At 42.5% G+C, this 22,965-nt stretch overlaps 1 protein-coding gene across 3 annotated transcripts in view; it reads left to right on the top strand.

The window, feature by feature from the left end:
- Positions 1-22,965, top strand: part of PPFIA2 (PTPRF interacting protein alpha 2) — a 2,558,488-nt gene that overhangs the window by 2,397,339 nt on the left and 138,184 nt on the right. For 2 of the 3 annotated variants that reach the window (XM_069629311.1, XM_069629313.1), the window contains one exon: positions 22,485-22,644. The exons of the other annotated variant lie outside the window; for it this stretch is intronic. In XM_069629311.1, coding sequence (XP_069485412.1) covers positions 22,485-22,644 — 160 coding nt within the window. The remainder of the gene's footprint in view (positions 1-22,484; positions 22,645-22,965) is intronic. 3 annotated transcript variants of the gene reach the window in all.

Below are 22,965 nucleotides of genomic sequence, written 5' to 3'. Positions count from 1 at the left end.
ATGATGCCTGGTTGCATTCAGGTACTGTGTTATAGTACCCACTATGATCTGCTTTCTCACATGTACCTCAACTTGTCGTTCTGTTGCTTCACATCTATGGATTTCTGTCACAAATCCATTATTCTCTGGATTTCCTCACCCCTTTTAATACTCAATTATCATCTAATTATGCTTAATAATGAATGTGATTGTGTGGGCGCTCCTCCGAGTTCATAAGGGGTTTCGCATTTGTCAGTGTTCTTAGTCCCACATCTACGCCATGTGGTTCGCCCTCTTTCCTCAATCCTGTGCTGTGATGCACTGTCTGTTGTCCTGCAGGTGTACTGTGATTCCAATGCTCCCACTTTAGGGGAGGGGGTCATGAGACAATATATAAAATGTCTGACATAGAGTGAGGCTTGGCATATCCTGGGGGATCCTGCATGTACCTCCTTCAGGGGTTATTTTACAAAGTGGCTGCTTTCCTCCGTGGGTCTCATCACAATGCCCAACAAGCTCAATACATGTGGCTTGCTTATAGTTTGCAACGTCAATATCATGTGATGATGTACTATATTGTGTATGTAGTTAGTAAATGGGACTAGGGAAGCCATGGGGCCTGGTGCTTCCACCATCTCCATGATAGAAGACCAAGAGGAGGTAAACACAGAATCCCCGAGGTTCCCTAGCCCATATATGGCCTATGTTATTTATTCTGTCACCAAGATTCTAACCTGCAGTTCCACCACAAAAATCCCTGTCGCACATTTGTGGCCAGCTTGTTCATCAATCATTCCTATCCGGCCAAACTCTGGTGGAACTGGGTCACTTAACAGAGGAATGCATGTTTTTCCATCACCAAGTACATCATGAGGATTTTTTACCAGGGCACATGTACACTGCCATCAGCAAAATACGAGCATGGGCAGTGGAACTTGCAAGGGAGTAGGAGAAAACAATTTCCTACTTTAAAGACTGGAGGGGGTTTCTGTACTTCTGCCCTCTATATGGCAGAGTAGAAGCACAGACCACCCCAGCCACGATTCTCCATATGGTAATGAAGGTGGTGCAATCAAGGCTTAAGGTCTCTGCAGGTGATGCAGGCTGGTTCTTAAGAACAGTGTAGTGCCGAAGCCCCCACAAAGGAATATCCACACACTGTTAGTGATAACACAGTTATTTATATCAATAAGGTTCAACATATATACACAATCAATGACACACTTTGTACTCTGGCAATTAACATATGGTAAATATCTACAATGTTGATGTGGCACCACAGTTAACTCTTAACTCCTTCAAAATGTACCAAATGCTGACAGTCCCAATGGCATACAAATCAAATAGTAAAGTGAATCAACAATAGACATGGGAATGAAGACCAGTTGGCAGAATACTGGGGCCCTACCGCAAGACACAGTTATGTGTGAGGATCCCCCCACCTGGGCAACCTGTAAATAAAGTGTATCAACAAGCCCAGTCCAGGCAACAGTTGCCTCCCCACATTAAAAACATATTTAAAAAAAGACGCCACCCAGGGAAGGGCCTTTGGTGGCTGGAACAGTAAGCAGATAATGTGTTCCAGCTACCTGACTAGCTAAGTGCCCTTCCCTGTGTGTGAATTAAAGTTTCAATATCATACTCTTTTGGTAATATATTTGAGTTTCCAAAGAACATCCAATTGAGGTTTTTAGTTTGGGCTATTAGGTGGCACTGAAAGTGCTACCTTTAAAGCCAAAACTATTGTCATTAACATAAGAGCTTCAAATATGGGCTTTGAAGGAGGGTATGTAATGCTTTTCCAGTGGAGATGTTATTTGAGGAGGGATAAAAAGTTGTACACTCTCCCATTCCCTGCCCCTAGCCAATGTAATCTTTAGGCTAATCCCACCCATTCCTGCTCATCTCAGATTTTGTGTGAGCTCTTCAATGGAGGCAGCCATCTTGGATGACTGTCGCTAAGGAAGCCCTCTGGAAACAAGCCAGCCACCTTTGAATGGTAAATATACCATGGATTTCAAATATTTGTAAGATATGATTTCACAAAAACACTAATTCATGTTAAATTTCGAATATATGTAAAATAAAATTTCACAAGAACCCTAAATACAAATAAGCGTATGAGAGTGAGTGCGTACTGGGAGTTCAGAGGAGACAAGCAGATCACTTTTCAAGGGTCTCCTATTGCTTCATTGTCATGGTCACTATATATTGAAAGCCAGTCCACAGATGGGTGTGACCAGTCTGCCTTTGACCTCCCACAACGCTTGCATTGTGTGCCTTGCCTCTGCAGAGATGTCACCTGTGTGGATTACCAGGAGCGTGCGCACTGAGAGGTGCATTATTTCATCATTGTGTGGCGTGTAGAGTGTAAGACGTATATTTGCCCTCATTGGATCTAGTTGCGTCTTTGGTCGGGAGCCATGTGGAGGTGAGGAGAGAGAGACAGTTGCAACAGTGTGCAGCCATGGGGGCAATTGCGGCATCACCGCCTCCAAGACTGTGCTGGTCTTCCTGAGCTCATTTTTTGGGTGAGTTGTGTTGCCTTGCCAAGTAAATGGCGTGGCAGCTTCATGCTTGTGTCCGGGGGCCCTGTAGCACGCACTGTGGAGCTCAGTTCAGGAAGGGGATCGGTTATCCTGGAAGCTCTGAAGTGCTGGGTGAGCTTTGTGCTGTCATTGCTGTATTCTGAAGAAGCCGTCTATTGCCGTGCAGCACACAAAGTTTCATTGTGCAGGGTGGTCCCTGATCGCCACAGCGGCAACTGTAGGCCATTCGCTGAGCCCCTGGTGCACCGTGACTGGATCCAGGCCATTCCTAACCTCCCACCCTAATGGAGCAAAGCACAACCTAGGGCCCCCAGGGACTTGCAGTGATTTTCGAGTGAATTCTGTTGACCACAGCCTGCTGTCCTTGTATCCCTTGAGAACTGGTTCAAGGACCATCTTCTGGCTCTCTAGAGAGGGGTGTCAAACAACGTATTTAATGGGGTTGCCAGTGAGTGTCAACCCTCAAGCAGGAGGGAAGTGCATTAGAAGGCAGAGGGCCTCACAGTACATATCACATTAGATGCAATAACATTCATTAACAACTCCGACATGACCCTCTGAGAGACTCCTATTCACTTTGTAGGAAGAAATGACATTCGCTTGAACGGGTCCTCTGCTATTGCTGCAACTCTCCTCATAGAGCATCAGTGTGAAAGCCATAAGAAGGGGAAGCTGTGCATGGCCGCCTCTGTAGTGCCACAGTGATGCATGTGCAGTGCTGGCAACATCCCAGAGACAGACCCTTGGTAGTGCTGTAGAGAGAACACTGCTCACCGTAGCACGTGGATCCAGGTTACAGCACGGCTGACAACATGTGCGAGTAAGGCTTTGTTCACTATTATTACCACACAGAACGTGCTTCCGTGCAGGTTCCCAGCAGCTCACAAAACAAGCAAAATCAATGTAAAAAAAAATCCAGTAGCCACAAACCTCAGGCTTGTTAAGAGGATGTATTTAATCATTACATGTCAACAATAAAAAATGCAACACATTTCATGGGCAATAGAGTACAGTAAACATATAAGAGTGAGTAGAGCATGTGTTCTTTTTCAATAGTACTTTTTATGTGTCTACTATGAAGAATGCATTGTGGATCTTATCACCTTCTGCTGTTTAACAGTGAATAATTCATAGTATTATAACGTTTGGAATGTAGTTCTGCTACAGATTAGTAAAAAGTATGGTCATTCTAGACTGGTGAAATGCACCAAATTCGTAAATGGACCGACTTGTTTAGTTTGGGCTATTAAGTGTTGCTTGCAACATGTAGAAGCCACATCTATATCGCATTAGAGTACAGATAGAGAGGAATGGCAAGTGAGGGACACACAACCTTAGGTGTTGTTTGATTATTTGCCCATCTATTGACTGATGTTGGCCACGCTAATCCCTATGGCCATTCCTACCCAGGTCCTGCCCCTGCCTGCCCAAAACACCTCCCCATAGGAACTCTTTGAGCTTACTTTAAAACATCCTTACCATCAAACTTTGCATTGCACTGGAAGTGCCTGCCAGGGTTTTTTTAAAGCAGTCTTCTGAAATAGATAGTAATGCAAACATGTCTTAACCAGGTCTGCTATCAGCCACTCGATTTATATGCACTCTGTGTGTCCTTCTCTGAAGTCCTGTTAAAAACTAGCATTGACAAAGCCAACAGTGTGGCTTGTTTATAAGTATCAGGCATTTGCCAGGTACTGCTATTAGATGCCCAGGTACTCACACCATTTTGCACCTGCTACCATCAATGGCCAGTTAATACCACTATGGCTGTTCCTGGCAAGTGCCTTTCTCATGCCTACGCAAAAGCTCAAACCATTGGCATTTCCAATGCGTGTTTACATAGGTTGCTGCCCTTACAACAGATTATTCAGTTCATTGGGTTTTCCAACCACAAAAACACTATAGATTGATTTAATTATCAATACTGTTCTGATGACCATCTTTGAAATCCTTTCTAAAAATACCACTAAATGTGAACATACACAATGGAACTATGAATGGTTTGAATGTACATCCATGAATGGACGAAATAAGATTAAACTTGGCATGCATATGCAGCTGGAAGACAGCTGGATGGCATCTCATGGTCTACTGCCGGAGTTAAGAATTGTGTAACTGTTCCTCTAATTGTGTAAATATGAAAAATCGGCCCTGGAGACATACATTCACTTTTCCTAGGGTCACAACATTAGCTAAAATGAAGTTGTTATGGTAAGAACCCATGTTTCAGTTTTTTACAACTTAGAACTAGTCATTAGACTACATCTCCCCTCAAAGTATGGGTTTCACTTAAATGTGGCATGCGTTTTATTCAGTGTGTGGAAACACCATACTTTGACTGCAGTATCTTTTTCATGTGTATAAACTATTGCCAGTATACTAAGTTCTTTCTGAAAATTCATGTCACACTTGAATAGGGATCCGTGCAATCAAAATAGTTTTGCTATTGTGACTTTTGTTAGAATAATCCAACTGGGTAGTAATAAGAATGTAGCGTCCCTTCTTCTGGAATAGGCAAAGTAGCAATCTTTGAAACCCAGAAGGTCTCTGTACGAATGGCAGTTTCCATTGATGGATTGTTCAGTTCTGTTCCTCAGGTTTTATTCATGTTTTTGCAAATCTGTGATGACCATTGATGTTGTATAGCAATGCATCTTCTAGTGGATTTTCAGCACTAAGAATGGCTGAACCTGTTTAGGAAATCCTCTGTGGGCACCATCAAATCATCCAAGTAAGATTCAAGTAGGTTTGCAGATATGCTGAGATGGTTCTTGGATCCTAAATCTTCCCCAATCTACTTCACTATCCACTTGAAGCTTTGGATCTCCAGGGAACTTGAAAAAGTTGGTGTGAGGTTCAACCTGATTCAGCCTGGTTCTCAGTAAAAGAAACTGCAAATAATGAAAAAATAACTGTCAGGTCTATCGGTAGCAAGTGAATGATAGGTGAAAGGAAGAGGTAGGTTGGAGCTCGATATGGGAGGCTATCAAGAGGAAATGTCCTGAGATGTTGTGAATATTATCCAGGCAAGCATGCATAGTAAGCCTTGCAGTAAGAGATTGAAGTATGTCAATGCACCTGCTGTAGTGATCTGTGTATCACCTGCAGCTCACATTTTTGAATCTGAGCAAGAATGGCTCAGTCTTTCATCTCTCTGAAGTAGATCAATTAGTAAATGTGAAGTGGGTAAATATGAGATCACATAGCACAAATGCATAGTAAATCACATGTCGTACAATCCTGAGTTCTTCATTTCATTATATGAATATTGATAAAATCAGTATGTTTGCGTTACATAAAATTACTACATAATATTACATAGTAGGGAGTTCATGGCTAACATCTGCCCATTAATGGCCCAAAGAGTAGGGAAATAAAACTCATGTGCTTTGTGAGATACAGTGTTTCGTCCTTCTGAGTAAATGGCTGGCAAGTAACCTCAACAAGAGCAGTAGATCTGTGGTAGACTCATTCACGTCCAACACACTGGATAAGAGACACCAGTTGAAACAATTCAAGTGGGTTGCCCCTACAACAATCTATATGAAAACATTCAACCCACTCAAATTCAGCTTTAGTACAAAGGTAGAAAACATTTAATGTGTACTCCATCGGCACACATCTATATGGTTGCATTCAGTATGGCTACATCTCCTAGCAAGCACCGCCAAATGAAGATTTGAGAGCACGGTTATGAATAAAAAGCTCAAACCGCAAGGCAGACAATAATGTTTTCTCACCTAAAGAGAAATGCCTGCACCCGCCAAATTGAGCACATCCAGGTGTGGAATTAACTATATGGACATTTTTTCTGCCATAGACATCCAGTTAAAAATATAACAATTGGCTTCTAACATTAGTGTGGGGGAAGCTGAGATGAATAACTGTATTAAAGTGTATGACAACAAATGAATAGTTGAGTTATTGCAAATGGGTATCATCTGTATTAGAACCAACTATTGGGCTTAAATCCAATGGCCTTTGGAATTTGGCGTAGATCTCATAGCATAATAGTTGTTGAGATGGATGTTGGCCCTGATTACGTTTTGGTGATTTGTTTCAGTACTTTTCGGAATGAAACGTGGTGGGTTTAGTAATGCGTTTGATACATATCATCAATAGCATGAGGGCGAAACTGTAACTGTGACAAATAATTATGTCTGTACTGTATAGCACTATTGCACCTTAATACACTGTTGATTCAAGCACTTTAGGTATGATTGCGTTGAGTGATTGTGATGGTTAGTTTTCTCTTACAGCTAATCATCATGTTTTAATGTTGATTTCGTGTATATTGTATAAAATAAATACTAGGCTAGGAAAATGCTAAGAGATGTAGCCATGCAGAATGCGACTGTACGTTGATGTGTTGATTGAGTACAAATTAAAGGTTGTTTACTGTTGTACTAAAGCTGAATTTGAGTGGGTTCACTGTTTTCATATAGACTCATTCACATGCCATGCATTTATGGTATAACCATACATTCCTTTGACATAGTTTGTTTAGAGTTGTATTGCCAATACATTATGCATTTGTTTGCAGCCCTTTACCTGTAAAATACAGCACAACATGTTCGCCATAACTGTTGGCTTTTTCAGTGTTCTATTTCTTTGAGTGAAAGCAAATCGGTACTTCTATTTGAAACAAGCTGCAACATGCAAGCCATTTGTCCTGCAAACAGACACTTTGTCGCACATTTTACAGTTCCCCATAAATTACGCGAAAGGGAAAAGTTACATTTGCATTTAGGGCCAAAGGGGTTCCCTCCATGTAATTTTCATAATTTGCACTTCAGAATAAAAAAGGGAGGTGTAAAGTGGAGGCGAAATCACCTTCTCGCCTCCCTTTTGCACTTCGAAGTGCAAATTGTGTAAATGCAGTATGCCGATTATGCATGGCAGGCAGCGTTTACAATGGATTCCTACGGAATGTACCTTATTTTTGCTACCATAAAAAGGAGGTGGAATCCATAGTCATCCATAGCATTAACGATAGCAGGAAAATGTCATGCTGAGAATTAATGCTGTTGCATTGGTATGGCAGAGTTGAAGGGGGAGGCGGAATTGTAACGTACAATGGTACCCCTTTCCCACTTACAAATGCATTGAAATGAGGAGCAACTTAAAAATAATGTGTTAAATGTTTCCACATTGATTTAACATATTGTTTTCATGTTATGCCTCATTGAACCTGAGCCCCTTTGTGTCTTTTGAATATCAGCTGACCATCAGTCTGGCCTCACAGCAGCCAGAGGCACAGAAACTGCTCTCCTGAACACCTGTGAAGATTTGCTCTATAATCTTGAATCCAGTCTTCCTTCTGTCCTCATCCTCATTGGCATTTCCTCTGCTTTTGACATGGTAAATCATGCCATCCTGATCAATCGACTCCGTGAGAACCCGGGCATCATGGATCAGGCCCTGGAGTGGTTGACTTCCTTCCTTCTGGACCGACCTTCCCAGGTCCAAGTTGGGTCATTTCTCTCCACCACCTCTCTCTCCACGTTTGGTGTTCCCCAGGGCTCTACCCTCTCATCCTGGCTCCTCAATGTCTACTTGGCCCCTTTGGCCCACCTGATCTCTACCTTCTCCTGTAACTTTCAGTGTTATGCGGATGACACTCAGCTCTCTTTCAGACTCCCCTCAGCATCCTCTCCTCTCTCGTTCATTCCTGGTGGTCTATCTGCGATTCAGGATTTGTGCACCTCCAACGATCTCTGCCTTAATGCCAGTAAAACTGAGATCCTTGTCATTGGGACCACTGCTCCTGATTTCCCTCTCTCACTCTGGGCACCTTCCTTGGACCCTCTTCCTTCACCTTTCTGCAAAAAACCTTGGTGTTATCTTCGACTCAACTCTCGCCTTCTCCCCTCACATCACGGACCTTGCCAAGATGGCCCACTACCAACTACACCTGCTCAGAGGTATTCTTCCTTTTCTCAGATCACCCCAGAAGCTCACTGTCTCCAGAGCCCTGGTTCTCTCTAGGATGGACTACTGCAACAGCCTCTTTCTCAATCTGCCTTCCCCTACTCTCTGCCCTCTTCATATAATCCAGAATAGGACTGCAAGACTTATCCTTGGCATCACGCCCAGGGACTGTATCTCTCCAGCCCTGAAATCTCTACACTGGCTTCCAGTGGCTGCAAGGATTCAGCTCAAGACCCTCTGCATCATCTACAAGGATTTATGGGGTCAGGGCCTGCATTACATCCAACTCCCTCTTGCAAAATACCTTCCTTGCAAAGCCCTTCAATCAGCTACCCCCAACTCTTTAAGGGTCAGACGCTTCTCCATGCAGAGAGTGGGGGGTAGATCTTGCTCCTCTGCAGGTGCCTCCTTCTGGAATGGACTCCATGCCCCTCTCAGACTTGAGCCATACCACCTGAAGTTCCAGAGCAGCTCAAAACCTTCCTTTTCTCCTCTGCATCCCCTCTCTCTCGCTCCCCTGCTGACCTACCTGTTTGCTGCACCGACTGGCTGCATGGCTATCATCTGAGCCTCATTGGGCAACAGGCTCCTCCATGATTATTGTCCACTGCACTGCCTCCAGGCCTAGCACGCACTTAGGGGCTGTAACTGTAACCTATTCAGTCCCCTGCCTCCTTGCACTTACCCAGAGTTGCGCTGCCCTGGCTGCACCTACTCAGAGCAATGCTATCCTGATTGCACCACCTACTTCCATCTCCCTGGAACTTCCCCCTCACCATCCTGCTTTGTGCGCTGTCGCGCTTGCAAGATCTAAATGACAGGCCTTGTAAGAGCGTTTGTCTTGTCTTCCCTCTGTCTTCCCTACCTTGTTGTGTTGCACCTTGAAACTCGTGTCTATAGGAGCATTATTAATGACAGATCATATCATACATTTTTGGACTAAAATGGCCTTTTATTCAGGCAGGTTTCTTGACTGCTCTTAGATGTGGATGAACGAAAGTGTAAGGACATTTGAATATTGTGAATACCATCTTAGTGTCTTTGGGAGAGAAAGCAAGTGAACTACAGACTATCTTGGATTCTTGCACCACATGTGTTAACCCTTTTGCCATTAATGTTTGTCATTTATGGTAGTAGTTCTAACTGCATGTAACTTCTCTAACTTAAATGTAATTCTTTGCACGTATTTCCCCCAGCATTAAGTTGTGTGGTTTTCATTTGCATAAAGGTGCACATGTCAAATAAGAGCACCTAACTTTTATATCTTGGCATTCTAGGGATTCTGAAGTATAATTGTGAAGGATTGCTATCCGGCAAGGGAGTAGAAGCCTGGGCATTCTTGATTTTTACATAAAAATAAAAAAATCTGGTTAATTCTCTTTCAGAGAGGGTGGTCTGCTGAGCAGATCCCTCCTCTCCACAAACGTTATGCCAAGAACATAGTACACAGCAGTGACCAGCTGAATCAATATCCTCATCTGCAGCCCAAGCTCTCTCATGGCACAGTACAGCTCCAGGTGCCCTGTTGACAGCTGCAGTGAAGCCAAATTCACTGCAGCACATGGGCTGTATTTAAATGATGCAGCCCTGATCCAAAATGTATGTGCTTTCTCTCCTGGTTGCACCTTAATCTTTAAATATGAGCCATACCCGAGTTAGGATATGGTGGATGGATTTCTCGTAATTATCACAGCCACATCCAATTGATAGCAAATGTGTGTCAGCCCTGTGAGCCCAGCTCAACTTTAGAAGGGCTATGTGTATTTCCCTCCAGCCAGACTGTCTCCTTGGAAGTTGCCTCTATTTTGTCTTTTGTGAGGGCTGGTAACACCCTCCCCAGAAGAGATGGCCACTAACAGGAAGCTTTCCCTGGAACAGGAATTAAACGGCACACCTATTAACAAAAGGAGTCATCTCAAGTTGCTGTATATCAACACAGCCTATGATTCTATTGAGAGGTGGAGGGCAGGGTTAGTGTTGAAAGAGTGAGATCCTTGCAACTGGAGGAAGGTTCCACCATCTTGTTTCTCTCTGCCACTATCTGTCCTTCCTGTCCTCTTCCTGTACAACAAATCACAATGGTTGTGATATCAGGAGGTAAAGTCCACTTGCTGCAAGGGCAGGGATTGGACCCTCAAAGCGGGCTTTTGATCAATCACCTGTAGACATTTGTATTTAAAAGAAGCAGTCATCCACTCCTTCTTCAGATTCTCTTTGTAACAAACACCTAAGGAAGAATTTTGTTGGACCTCTGTTGGGAGAGTTGACTTTCAAAAGCACTCCACCAGTGAGGTTAAGACTAAATGTCCAAGGCAGAGGCAATCAATGTTTCCTACCCATTCTAAGGGTACATTGGGATCACCTGCTACCTACGTCTCTGCCAGTCACACTGCTGCCCAGACCCTCATCATGGAGCAGGACTCCTAAAGGACTCCTAAAGTGTGCACCAGCTTCATTTGCATTTTGGAATATGAAAATAACAATTACCCCTGTCCCTGAGACACCTGAGAAAGAGTCACAGCACTTGAGAGTCAAGCCAGGTATTATTCCTGTATTTCATGTGGCCTACTGCCACAAGCCATGATTCCAGCCCACTCAAACACAGCAAACCTCAAACCAGCCGGACCCTTTGGACATGACTTTTGCCTTCACCTGATTTTAGTAGAACTGCTGAACTGTACATTTGAACCTGTTTGCTGCTGCAACACAGTAGCTGAACATGTTGTTGCCTCATCTGGAACTCAAAGCTCCATGTTGCATCTGCTGCCTTCAAACTGTTGTTTGATTCTCCAGCATCGTCATTGCTGACATTCATCGCCAGACAACCCGATCCTGATAGACCATCGAAATGCAACAACCGGACATGGCATCAAGCTATTCGACCCAAACTGGGCATCCAGTCCCCAAATCTCCACAGGTGAACTAACAGTTGAACAGGCACTGGTGGCCCTCACGATCCACAGTTCCTCGAGCACCTCATCTAAACTGATCTATTAGATCAGCATATAAGGTCACCAGAATCTTCACAGTTGAACCGACCATCAAAACAACCCTGGTAGCCCTCACAATCACCTTGAAACACAACAAGCTCTTGTTCGACTCATGCTTGAAACTTCTCCCTGTCTAGAACAATTGAACCGCTTCAAACTGCACAAAAAAATCTAGAGGCCTGGTTCGCCATCGTCAAAGCACCTTGACCAGCAAAATATACTATTGACTGCTAACTGCCCTCTTGGTCCGTTTTTGCACCCTAGAACCTGACTCGGTCATCCTTTATCTTTTTTCCCTTAATTACATAATTTTTAATGTCCTTGTGGTTATTACTTGCCTTCCCTCGTGCTTCATTACTCAGAGTGTTGCATCCTCCTTTCTTGCATATTCCACGGGGTGGGTTTGTACAGAGCTTTTCTATTTAGTTTCTTGTAGATGGTGTGTTTAATGAAAATATATATATTCATAGAACTTTGATTGGACATTCCCTTTATTTTTGACTGTTTTACTTTGCCTTTTGGGTTGTGTAGTGGGTTGATAGAAGGAGTCTGACTCTTTAATGGCATCTAATTCATTTTTTTTCCAATTTTAAGAAAAAGGCCTATCTTTTCCGATTTCTAGAGGAAGTTCCCTCCTATTTCAAGGAACTAAATATGCTTGTCTGTCATCAGGAAGTCCCAAAGAAAGAAAAGTCCTCAGTCCAAATCTAATTCTACCTGACCCTAACACTCAAATAACTAACTCACACAAATCCAAGAGATTGACGTGCCTCCTGTTGTGCCAATATCTTCTGACAGTCTCTTTGTGTCAATTTCTCTATTCCTTGGGCTGCTTGTTTAGCACAAACTTCTGTAATAGTGTCTCTTTATCGATTGGATTAACTCGTGTAGCTCTTCTACAACAGTCTTTCGTTTTGTACAAACTTTAGTGATGTATCTGTGAAATTTCTCGTGATACTTTCCCACCTTCTTGGTGGAGGTTTTAGACCTCTCATAATCTATTGATCCAGGATTTCTCAGCTTGGCTTTGGTTTCTTCCCATTTGGTATTTCCCCTCTCCTGTGCTCTCTCTTTGTAACTATATGGTTTACTTGATAGTCTTGTCTGTCCTTCGTTATTACAAGATTTTATGCCACAGTTTCTCCCCCTTTCATCTGGGTACTAATATAGTAATTTCCCTCCTTTTTCAGGCATTTGTTTGGAGTCTTCATATAATTCCCACACAGGGTTATTCAATCTCCCCTTTATCAGCTTTACACAGTTCCAATTACACAGGTTTATACGAAGTATATGAAGTAACTTTCTGTGAGTACTGGGACAAGTTTCTCTTCTTGTATTTTGCTGCCCCGGCAGCCTCCCATGTCTAACGTTCCTTCCGTAACCTCTCTGTATATCGCAGAATTTAGCAGGCCATGGCATTCGCTCAGGTGATCCTCTTCAATACTGCCTTTCTCATTCCTTGGTTTCATCATGCTCCCATTCTTGGCTTCCCTTCTGCGTATATGGAGATTGTTGTGGAAAGCTGTCCATGCTCTCACATGCCTTCTCGTTCTGCATTTTCATTGGTCTCCCATTCTCGGATTCTCTTCTGCCATATATGGGGGTTAACTTTAGGCAGCTGTTTGCGCTCCCAGTTGCCTTCTCCAATGGTCTCAGAGTGTTTTGTCAGGCGTCCTACATCTGGATGTGGTGTCGCCACCACCTGACAAGAGGACTCTGCTTTCCTGTTTCACAACAGCTCCTCCGTTGTTGAGTATGTCGGGCCTCCATTGTCTCCACGGCTTGCCTCAGCTCCTCCTCTCCAAGGCGTGCTCACGTCAAAGTACTTTCCCGGCATTGGTTACTCTCTGCTTCTCCATGTTCCTCTACTCGTCCCAGTTAAGTATGCATCTTCTCTTAAAGGAGGTATTATCCTTTCCTTCTGTGGGCTGGTTGGTTCTAGCCACTTTGCCACACATCGCCCAGGAAGTTTTCACACAGTGTGAAATGGTAATCTCTTTTCTCTCATGCACTTCTTATATTCAATCTAACTGCCAAGCATTTCTTGAATCCACTGTGTCCCTGAAATACTTGCAGTTTAGAATGTTAGTCATTTGTTCCCCATTCCCTGCATTTGAACTGCTCTGATTTGGTTTGTCAAGGATAAATAATGATATTGCAAGCACCCATGCGTCTGCCAGGAATACGATTTGACATACCTTCATTACAATTTGTGCCATCAGGTAAACAAATACATTAAAACATAACATCGGCTCCTGGAACCATACACACATTGCATAAATAGCCAGGTGAATAATTTCTATTAGTACAGTTGTTAACACAACATTGTTAAAATACACATTTCATAATTTTTTTTAAAGTGTTCAATCTTTGAAGATAATATGTAAAAGCCTAAATTGTAGGAAACATAAAAGTTAAAGTCAGACACGATAAGATTTGGTGGTGTAGTCCATATATACAACTGGGAATGGAAGCTACATAAATACATTCAAAATATCGTGGAAATCGGAACCGATGATGAGTAATCGCTTTCCTCTGCAAACGGTTTTAACTGTGACTTGTTGGAATACTACTTTCACATGTGTACTGGTACATGCATAGTTGAATTGGTTCATAGTTAATTCAAATATGAATGCAACATTAATGTACTAGTTCTGGATTTAAGATCCTCATTATATGGGACAGGTACATGATGATTTCACACAGTTGGTTGAGCATTTAAGGTACAGTTAATCACAGTTATGCCGACTATTTAGAAGGTTCCTCCCTGTACACAATAATGTGTCCCAGTTGCATCTTCTCAGCCAGGCCCAATGGATATACTTGGCCATAAAATATACCATATTAAAATCATGCATCAATCTGCCCATTCCCATAGCACCTCCCCTGCTGCTTATATTGTGATGGTTTAAAATTGGTTTAATATAAGCAGATCTAAGGTCACAGTAGGCTGGGCATAGACATAGACAGTTCTCTATACTCTCCTCTATTTCACTACAAGCTGGATAAATACTGTCCTGCAATGGTTTCCATGTTTTTGTAAACTTTGCAACGTTCAGTGTTCCCACTCAGAATTTGGTGTAAAAGGGTAGTGCGAATGGAGGAGAATCAAAGACCAAGTAGTCCTCATTCCCATATTCCCTTGTTCATACCCAATAAGAGGATCCTGCTGTAAGTCGTGTACTTGATGCCTCTAACTTAGTTTTTTTTTTGTTTTTTTTTGTTTAGTTGATAAAAATCAACCTTTCAAATTAACAAAACGTTATTCAGTTCAATGTAGATACAATTTTAGTTAGATATTTTCAATCAAGTTTTGATAAATCCCTTATTCTGCATTAATGTCAGAGGGATTTTGCCAAAAGTGTGCCAAGTCAAGTAACCTTAATATTAATGTAATATGTTGCAACCATGGTAGTGCTCATCCACCCTCCTGTGCCATTATATCTTGTAGGGCTTCTTTGTATTTCTGGAGGTCCAGAGAAACCCAAAGGCGGGTCCAATGCAACACAGGGTTTTAAGGGTATTTGGTCAGCAATTGGAGTAACACCCGTTTCCAGGTGCACTAGAGTATTTGGACTGCTTAGTGGAAGGCAAAATGACTTTTTGTGAAATGTGTTTTCAGTTATGGATATGTCTGGTATCCTAGCATTCCCTTATATTTCTGCCCTATCGGTACCTGCGCCTTGCCATGTGTCTTGAAACTGTCGATAGCTGGTTTTGCAGAGCCACTTCCATGTCTATGCACAAATCTTAGTATCGTCCAGCTGTTTCTACCTAGACTAATGTTACTTTTTACAAGCTGGGCTGTCCTCATTTGGCAATTCTCGGTGAACCTGATACCAAGCTAGTCATAGGCAGGGACTTGTTATAAAGTCTTATCTTCAATGCTTCTGTCTAGTCTGGGGCTTTTTGTGCATCTGGGGTGGAACACCATGGCCTTTGTTTTGCAGATGTACATTTCCAGCCCATGGTCTTTCATTGTTCATTGAAGATTGTCAGAAACGTTTTGAGCCCAGAGGGAGTTGTTGCAGGCAAGATTGCATCATCTGCAAAGAGAAGTGACGGTATCCTACCCTGTACTAGTCTAGGTGGGTCAGTGCTCTTTGCGATTAGTGCAACATTTGTCAAATTAATAAATATGCAACACAGGGCCGGTGCCAGCACACAACCCTGCCTGATACCTCTTTCGAAGCTGAATGGTCGAGTTGTTTCACCAACTAGGCCCCAGCAGACCACTGCTTGATTGTTAGTGTAAAGTTTCTGGATAGATTACAGGGGTTGTTCGGGAACAACCTTGTTTTTTAGCACATTCCATAGTATTGTCCTGGGAACTCCATCAAATGGCATCTTCAGGCCTATGAAGACAGAATAAAGCCAGACTTAACTTAGGGCAATATATTTCTGGAGTATGGGGGATAACCTAAAGCCTTATTCAACTGTGCTCTTTCCTGCTTGGAAGTTCATTTATAGATGGCTTATGATGTCCTTATTAGTTACCCATACCTGTATGTGGGTGGCTCTGCACCGCCTTTGCAAAAAATATATTGGGCATTAGTTAGTCGGGTTGTCTCTTCTCTCCTTTTTATACTTTGGCACAATTTCAGCTTTTGTTCAGGACTACGGCACTCTATTCATTAAAATCACGGCATTAAAGAGGTGATGTAATATGGGCACCCAGATGACAGACTCTGGCTTAAAAACATCAATTGGGATCTTATCGGGCCCTGACACTTTCTCGTCCTTCTGTGAGTGAGGAGCCTCCATTATTTCTGACAGTGTAAAAGTACAAACTTCTTCCTGGGAACATTTCTCTTTCTGTATTAATGGGGTATTTCCATTGGTGAAAACACTTCTTGTCTCACTATAAAGCCTTTGAAAATGCTTGAACCAAGCATCACTATCGATGCTGCCTTGGTAAACTGAGACACTTGTTTCTGCACCATCAGTGAGCTGTTTCCAAAAAGCAGTTGTATTCCCGGAATTCACTGCGTTCTGTGATGAATTGAGGGAATTTGTCCTTACGAAGGAGAAGCCCCCCCACACCAGTGAGGCTAGAAAGGTGAGCCCACTCCACAACACCCTGCCTAGGGGGTCAAGGCAAGTGGGACCTCAAAGGGAGAGACTCCCCTTTAGGTGACAAGTGCTCAGGTTCCTGTAAGGAACTCTGTAAAGCTTTGCACACCATGGCCTACATGGGATGCTCCAAAACACCAGAGACTTTTAAACACCAAGACTGGGACGAAGAAACACTTAATAGATGTGTTTATCACATAGAAAAAGAGCATGCCCCATTACATAGAAATATAAAATCCACTGGGACAAGTATGTTGAATAGCGTGCAGTCGATGAGCAACAGTGAGAAAGAGGAACACATATGCAGGCAAGAGAAGGCACCGAGCTGCGTAACACCTGGAGAAGGTGGAGTAAGCGTAAGCCGGAAGCCTGCAAGTTTCAAACTCGCACAGTACTGAAGAGAGAGACACCAGGGAGAATCCCCAGTGTGAGAAGAAGATAGGGCAGGAGACCGGAGGAAGGTGGTGGTGAGACCATGAAGGATCCATGGTGGACAGCCGGTCCACAAACCATCACCGTTACCGCCGCAAGTTTAGAGCAGCAGGGTGTCCGGTCATTCATAAGAACACTGAGAAAATGCAAGGAGAAAAGAGAGCGCAAGGAGGAAAGTGCCAATGAAGAAAAAGCAACAGCGGTCCAGGACAAGATAGAAGAACCCCAGAGTAACAAAGCTCCCAAAGACATTCTCTGTCACAGTCAAAGATAACAGGAAGAAAGGGAATAACGGGAGGCCCTGGGGGAATCACTATACCATGCAAACAACTCATCCCTGTAGAAGTCACGATCTCAATTAACCAAGAACTTAACACATTGTGATTCAAGAGAAAGAATTACTGAAAATCTAAATACTGAGAGAGAAGAATAGTGGATAACAATACCCTGGGAAAGGGGTAAAGCAAATCGAAATTCTGACAAGAAGAACATAATATCAAAGAGAGAGAACAATGAGCAAGAGTTCAGAGGAACTATTTAATTGAACCATGTACAAAATCATGTAGGCCAAATCAAGCTGAACTATAATTTCCCAGGAGGGAAAGGCTACAAGAGCAATAGTACTTTCTGAGGATATGCTGAAACCAGCAACCAGGAATATAGATATTATAAAAGATCCACAAAAGGGATTCCTAGGGAGGAGGGAAAACTCAGTAGTCCATTTGAAGAGTTCCAGAGACTGATCCAAATTGTCACGAGAGACTATTTGAGGATTATGTATTTTAGACTAGTAAAAGGGCAGTAACTTGGCTCCGACAGGCTGAAGCAACTCCAACCAACAAATAAGAATCAGAAAGCAATCAAACATGGTAGCAGCACAGGTCTAGGCACAGGTGTGGCGATGCCCAACGCCACAGATAAGTAGAATTGACACCTTGACGCCCTGACCACTATGCACCCTCTTCTAGAAGTGTAAAACCAAATCATAAAAAAACAAGATTGGATGATCTGCATTGGCTGTGATTTCATTTTGTTGACCACCGCAGAAGAAGCAATTCAAGTTTTCAAAACATATTTTCAGATACTCCACTCTTTCGTTTTTTACGTGGTTTGGTTTAACATTGCTAGAAGAGGCTGTACGGTGGTCACGGCATCAAGCTGTAACTTGTACTAGAAGTACCCTCAGGAGAAGGAAGTCATTCTCTGGACCTAGGTTAGTTTTCACAGTGGTAAGGTCACTTAGGCTGCGCTTTGGACAGCTGTCATTTTCCTTTGGATATTCACGATCACCTTAGTAACATAGGCAGGGACCACCCATAGTGATAGGGAAATCAGATCTTATAATTTTACTTTAAAACATCTCGGGAACCATGCCCTCGGTGTCCGTGTCCTTCTTCTGACTCACGACAGTCCAGTAGATTGTGCCATTTTCTACCTAAAAACACTTTCTTTTTTGGCTTAACACACATCTATATTTGGCCCTGAGTGTGCCTAGTATTTCTTTATGTACCCCAGCCTCGCTCTTTAGACAAGTAAGCAGATTCCCTTTTGCTTCTCTGCTTTCACTGTCATACCATTTTTCATGTCTAATGGCATGTTTTTTAACCATGACTCCTAGTTTGTAGCTTGGGCGTTAACTTATTTTTAAAATTAAATTGAATTCATATCGAACTTCTGAATTTGATATGTTACCATTACAGATCCTTGGAATGTGATCCCAAAATGTCATTATAAATAACTGGAACCGGGCTATTCATCTTGGGGCATGCTCATTTCACTACACGTCAGACTTGTCCGGTGATGGCTATAGCTGTGCTCATACCTTCATGTAATGGTCTCTACTGTTGCCAACTAATGTTAAGTGTTAGGCGAATGTGTCTATGATCAATCTTGGAGTGGTCAGAAACTTCAAAATCTAATACATATCCCCAGTTGTGGCCTAAAATGAGGATGCTATCTATCCTCGAGGAGCTATTATTACCAAAGCAGGTGCATTTTCCCAGGTGGTCTCCTTTACATCTGCCATTGCATGTTCTTAATACTAAATCATTTAAGGAATGTGCAACTACAATTGCTTGCCCGTGAATTTGACTGGGAAACTCAGTTTCCATATCCAGAATGTCCCATGCTGCATCTTCCTCATCCCTTAAACCCATTAAATCCTTGAGTGATTCAAACTGTGAACAAAGAATAGCACAGGGGCAATGCGCTGGTCTTGGAAGCAAGACCATGCAGAGCAACAGAGGTTTGAATCCCTAATCCACACTTACAAACCAAACTCAGGTACGGTATTAGGCGGGTTATAAAAATAAATCAAAGAAATAACTAAATTGTAGGTTGAAATCTCTAGCCAAAATTACATGGACACATTTTGGATCTAGATGAGCCCATTTTTCAATTAATCCTTTCATGACTGGAATTGTATTAGATTTGTGATGGATATTTGGTCTGTTGTGTATAATAAACAGGAAGATCTGATGCCCTTGGTCCATCTTTATGTCCAAGTGCTGCAAATGAGGAGATCCCGTCTCATAGTTGACTATCTCCCTCTTTACGTACAGTGTACCCAAATCACCAAGCCCTTGCTGGGACAACCTCTTGCTCCTTTGATGGTGGTATATCATTGGTATTGTAGCCCTGGAGATCTGTCTGCTCTACTGCCCAAATCTCGTACAGACAGATAATTGTGCTCCACCAGATAAAATTGCACCAGACATCAATGCCAAGGTGCTTCGCAACCACTATGATGTTCCATGAAACTAGACTTAGGCAATCATCAGTCATAGGATGGTCAGGTGAAGAAGTAGTAGGGGTCACTACCTGTCCAGAACTAGGTTGTAGTCAATCCAGACCCTCGAGTCCCTCCTCCTCTACGCTATTTGCACATGTAATTTGTGATTGCTCTTTCACAGCATGCACAGCATTGGTCATGTTGGTTGTCTCTATGGGATATTCTGCCCTAGGTATCAAGTCTCTGGGCTTGTTAGGATTTATGATATGTGAGGGGGGATTTTGCCTTATTACAGTTCTGGAGCCCTGCGGCGGGTTCATTCAAAATTCTATGTGCAAGAGCCCTCGGACAAGGGTATTGTTTTTCAGGAAGGTCTGAATTAGATCTCCTTCTTTATTACTTGGCATGTGTTTTCGAATAAGGTATACAATATCTTCCCTGATCACTGAGTAACAGCCCCTAAAATGTCTGATTCAGTGTATGCATTTTTTAACCAATGCCTCAGGTAACCTTTTCTTTACAGAGGGTATTGTAGGTTGGTGCTAGCATAGTTATGTAACTTTAGTAATTGCCCGAGTTGAGTGTGTGGTATGATGTCAACAAATTAGACCCTGGGTGTCTCTCCGGGTGCATCTTGTTAGTATTCCACCCCTTTGTACAAAATTTTCATAATCCTCATGCTCAAAACTACCACCATCCCTGATTGCAATTCCATGGAAGCCACTATAAAAGCCAGACATTTTCATAAAGTCTCTCCCAGGCAAACCTCAGCTGTCTTTTTATTTTTAAAATGTTCAGACGTGGAGGCAGCTTGTATTTCTCCAGTGCAAAAAAACAACAAAATTGCAAACAGCAAACAATCCAAAAAACTTTTCTCTTGTGTCTATTCTCTTTTTTTATAATTCCTTTCTTCTCCAAACCCTTGCTATATGCAACTGCATGTTTTATCAAATCAGAAAGTACGTGTTAATTCCACCCCAATTTAGTTAACATGCATTGGCAACCGGGGCAGGCTGAGCAATTGATCAGGTTGCTCAGAAAGCCAGCTGAATCTATCAATCTAAGCCTGTGATCTGAGCAAACTGCTGGCTCGTTCCCCTGCCCGATATCACCCCTTCAGCTTACCTTCTCTTCCCTTCTTCTTTAATCCTCCCTCCCGACCCACTTCCTGATTTCTGAGGTGGTGGCGGGTGACGCTGCTGCTGCTGCTACCTCCTCCTCCCATTGTCCATGCTGGCCATCATGGAAATGGAAGAAGTGCTCTGTATGGCGCCCCCTCTTCCAGCTCCCTGGTGTCCATCTTGCGGCGTCTCATTCATTCAATCAAAATACAATGCTCTCAGCACTGGTTGCTATAAGGTTACTGAATTGGCAACCTGAGGTGCTAATAGCATTCATACCCTCTCCGGCGTGCCAGATTGGGTTTTATCGGCATGGGGATACTCGTTAAACACCCTCGCTACACTCAGGTCTTTAACTGGGGCTAGGTATGAACGATTAAATGCTATCCGATGGATTCTTCCTTCTGAACACAAGATCCCTTGTTAAAAAATAAAACATTTCTATCTAATTATATTTCTGATTTCCTCTTTCCCTAGCAACATGATGTAACCACATTTATCATTGCCGGGTCGACATAGAAGCAATACTTCCTTTGTTTTGCAGCTAGCACTTTGTGATACCGGACTTACTCTGCGTTTAAGTCTGAATTTCTTACGTTCTTACGATTTAACCCTTCTCTGACTAAGCCATTTTCTAGGTTCTGAGTTTTAGTAATGCGACCGTGATTTTTACATTATTTCAGAAAATGTATTTTTAAAACAATTAGCCTCCCCAGAATAGCACAGCAATTGTTAATGTGTGTTAATTGCAAAGATGCCTTTTCTGTTGCATGTTTGTATTTACATATCAGACTGTCCGTATTACTAAAATACAGCATTTTCATGTAACATATCTCCTTTACATTTCTCACATATATCATGGTACTCCTTTCACCGTTTGCTTTGACTTGACATTGTGGAGTGTGCCTGGGGTGATGTACCTGGAACAATACAATCTTTATTTATGTTTGTTTCAATAAAGCATTATCATGTCACCTTGAGACTGCTTCATTTGCATCCCAGCGAGTGTTCAGTGGTACAATTCCCTGTCTCAGGTATTGGTGTAGTGTAAATGTTCTGAAGGCTCCAGTGAGTCTAGGTTCTGTGCCTGTGCATGTAGGTATACGGGTGTTTCTATCAGTGTGTCACACGTTGTTTGGATAAGAAAGATCAATTCATATTGATGATGGGACATGGTCCCTAATGGTCAGAGCCAGAAAAGTGTCCATTTTAGAATGCCAAGCGAGCAAGCATGGATCTGTTAGAGAGTGTTATCAGGCATAAGATATCACATTTACTATTCAGACACAAAATGGCTTTCAAGACACCCTTTGGTTGATAGCTAAACCTGTAGTCTCCCTGGTTGTTGTTAGTGCTCACTCTTCATTGCATGATTATTGTTTGGGAGACGTTCTCCTCAACAGAAAATCAAGTTTATGAAGTTACACAGGAAATAGTTTACAAAGCTGTTAGCTTTGTTACATCAACAGTAATACGCAGATTTGGTTTTCACCACTTACCAACGCAAGAGATTAATTTCCTGAAAAAAATCAAAATATTGGATTTCATTTTATTGACAACAATGAACAAAATTACAAACTCAAGAGCTGGGCCACCAGCAACAACCCATACTAATTCATATGGCTATAATGATTACTTTTCATTTGGTTTCCCAAAAAATATCAAATTCGTGGTGCAGAATGATGACAAGAACTTCAGTCGTGGGTCATCGTGGAGGCGACAGTTTCCGCCACGTGAGGTGCATGGAATCAGCATGATGCCCGGTTCATCAGAAACGCTGCCAGCTGGATTCAGATTGACTACGACATCAGGACAGCCAAGGAAACTGGCAACCGATGGTAGGAATCTCTCCTCTGTTTTGTTCATGTAAAGGCACGCGCTTGCTAAATAATCAATGTAATAATTTGAACTAAAAAACTCCATTTCAGAAGGTGGTCAGACAACTGGAGTGCTCAGAATGGCAAACAATATCAATTTGTCTTGTCCAAAGGACCATTGAAAGAATGATCATTCTTTTGAAAAAGGGGAAATCTTTTTTTATGGTATATCATGCAATTTAAAGGAGTATTTGTTATAATTTATTTAGGGATGACACCTACAGGGTAATTCATAGAATTTCGCAGAAAAGTGTCGCAAGCGGCTGGCGCAGAGTGTCCGCA

The sequence above is a fragment of the Ambystoma mexicanum genome, chromosome 12 (assembly GCF_040938575.1).
Source record: "Ambystoma mexicanum isolate Mex_15411 chromosome 12, UKY_AmexF1_1, whole genome shotgun sequence".
Classification (NCBI taxonomy): Eukaryota; Metazoa; Chordata; class Amphibia; order Caudata; family Ambystomatidae; genus Ambystoma; species Ambystoma mexicanum.
This window is presented reverse-complemented; position numbering and strand designations above follow the sequence as displayed.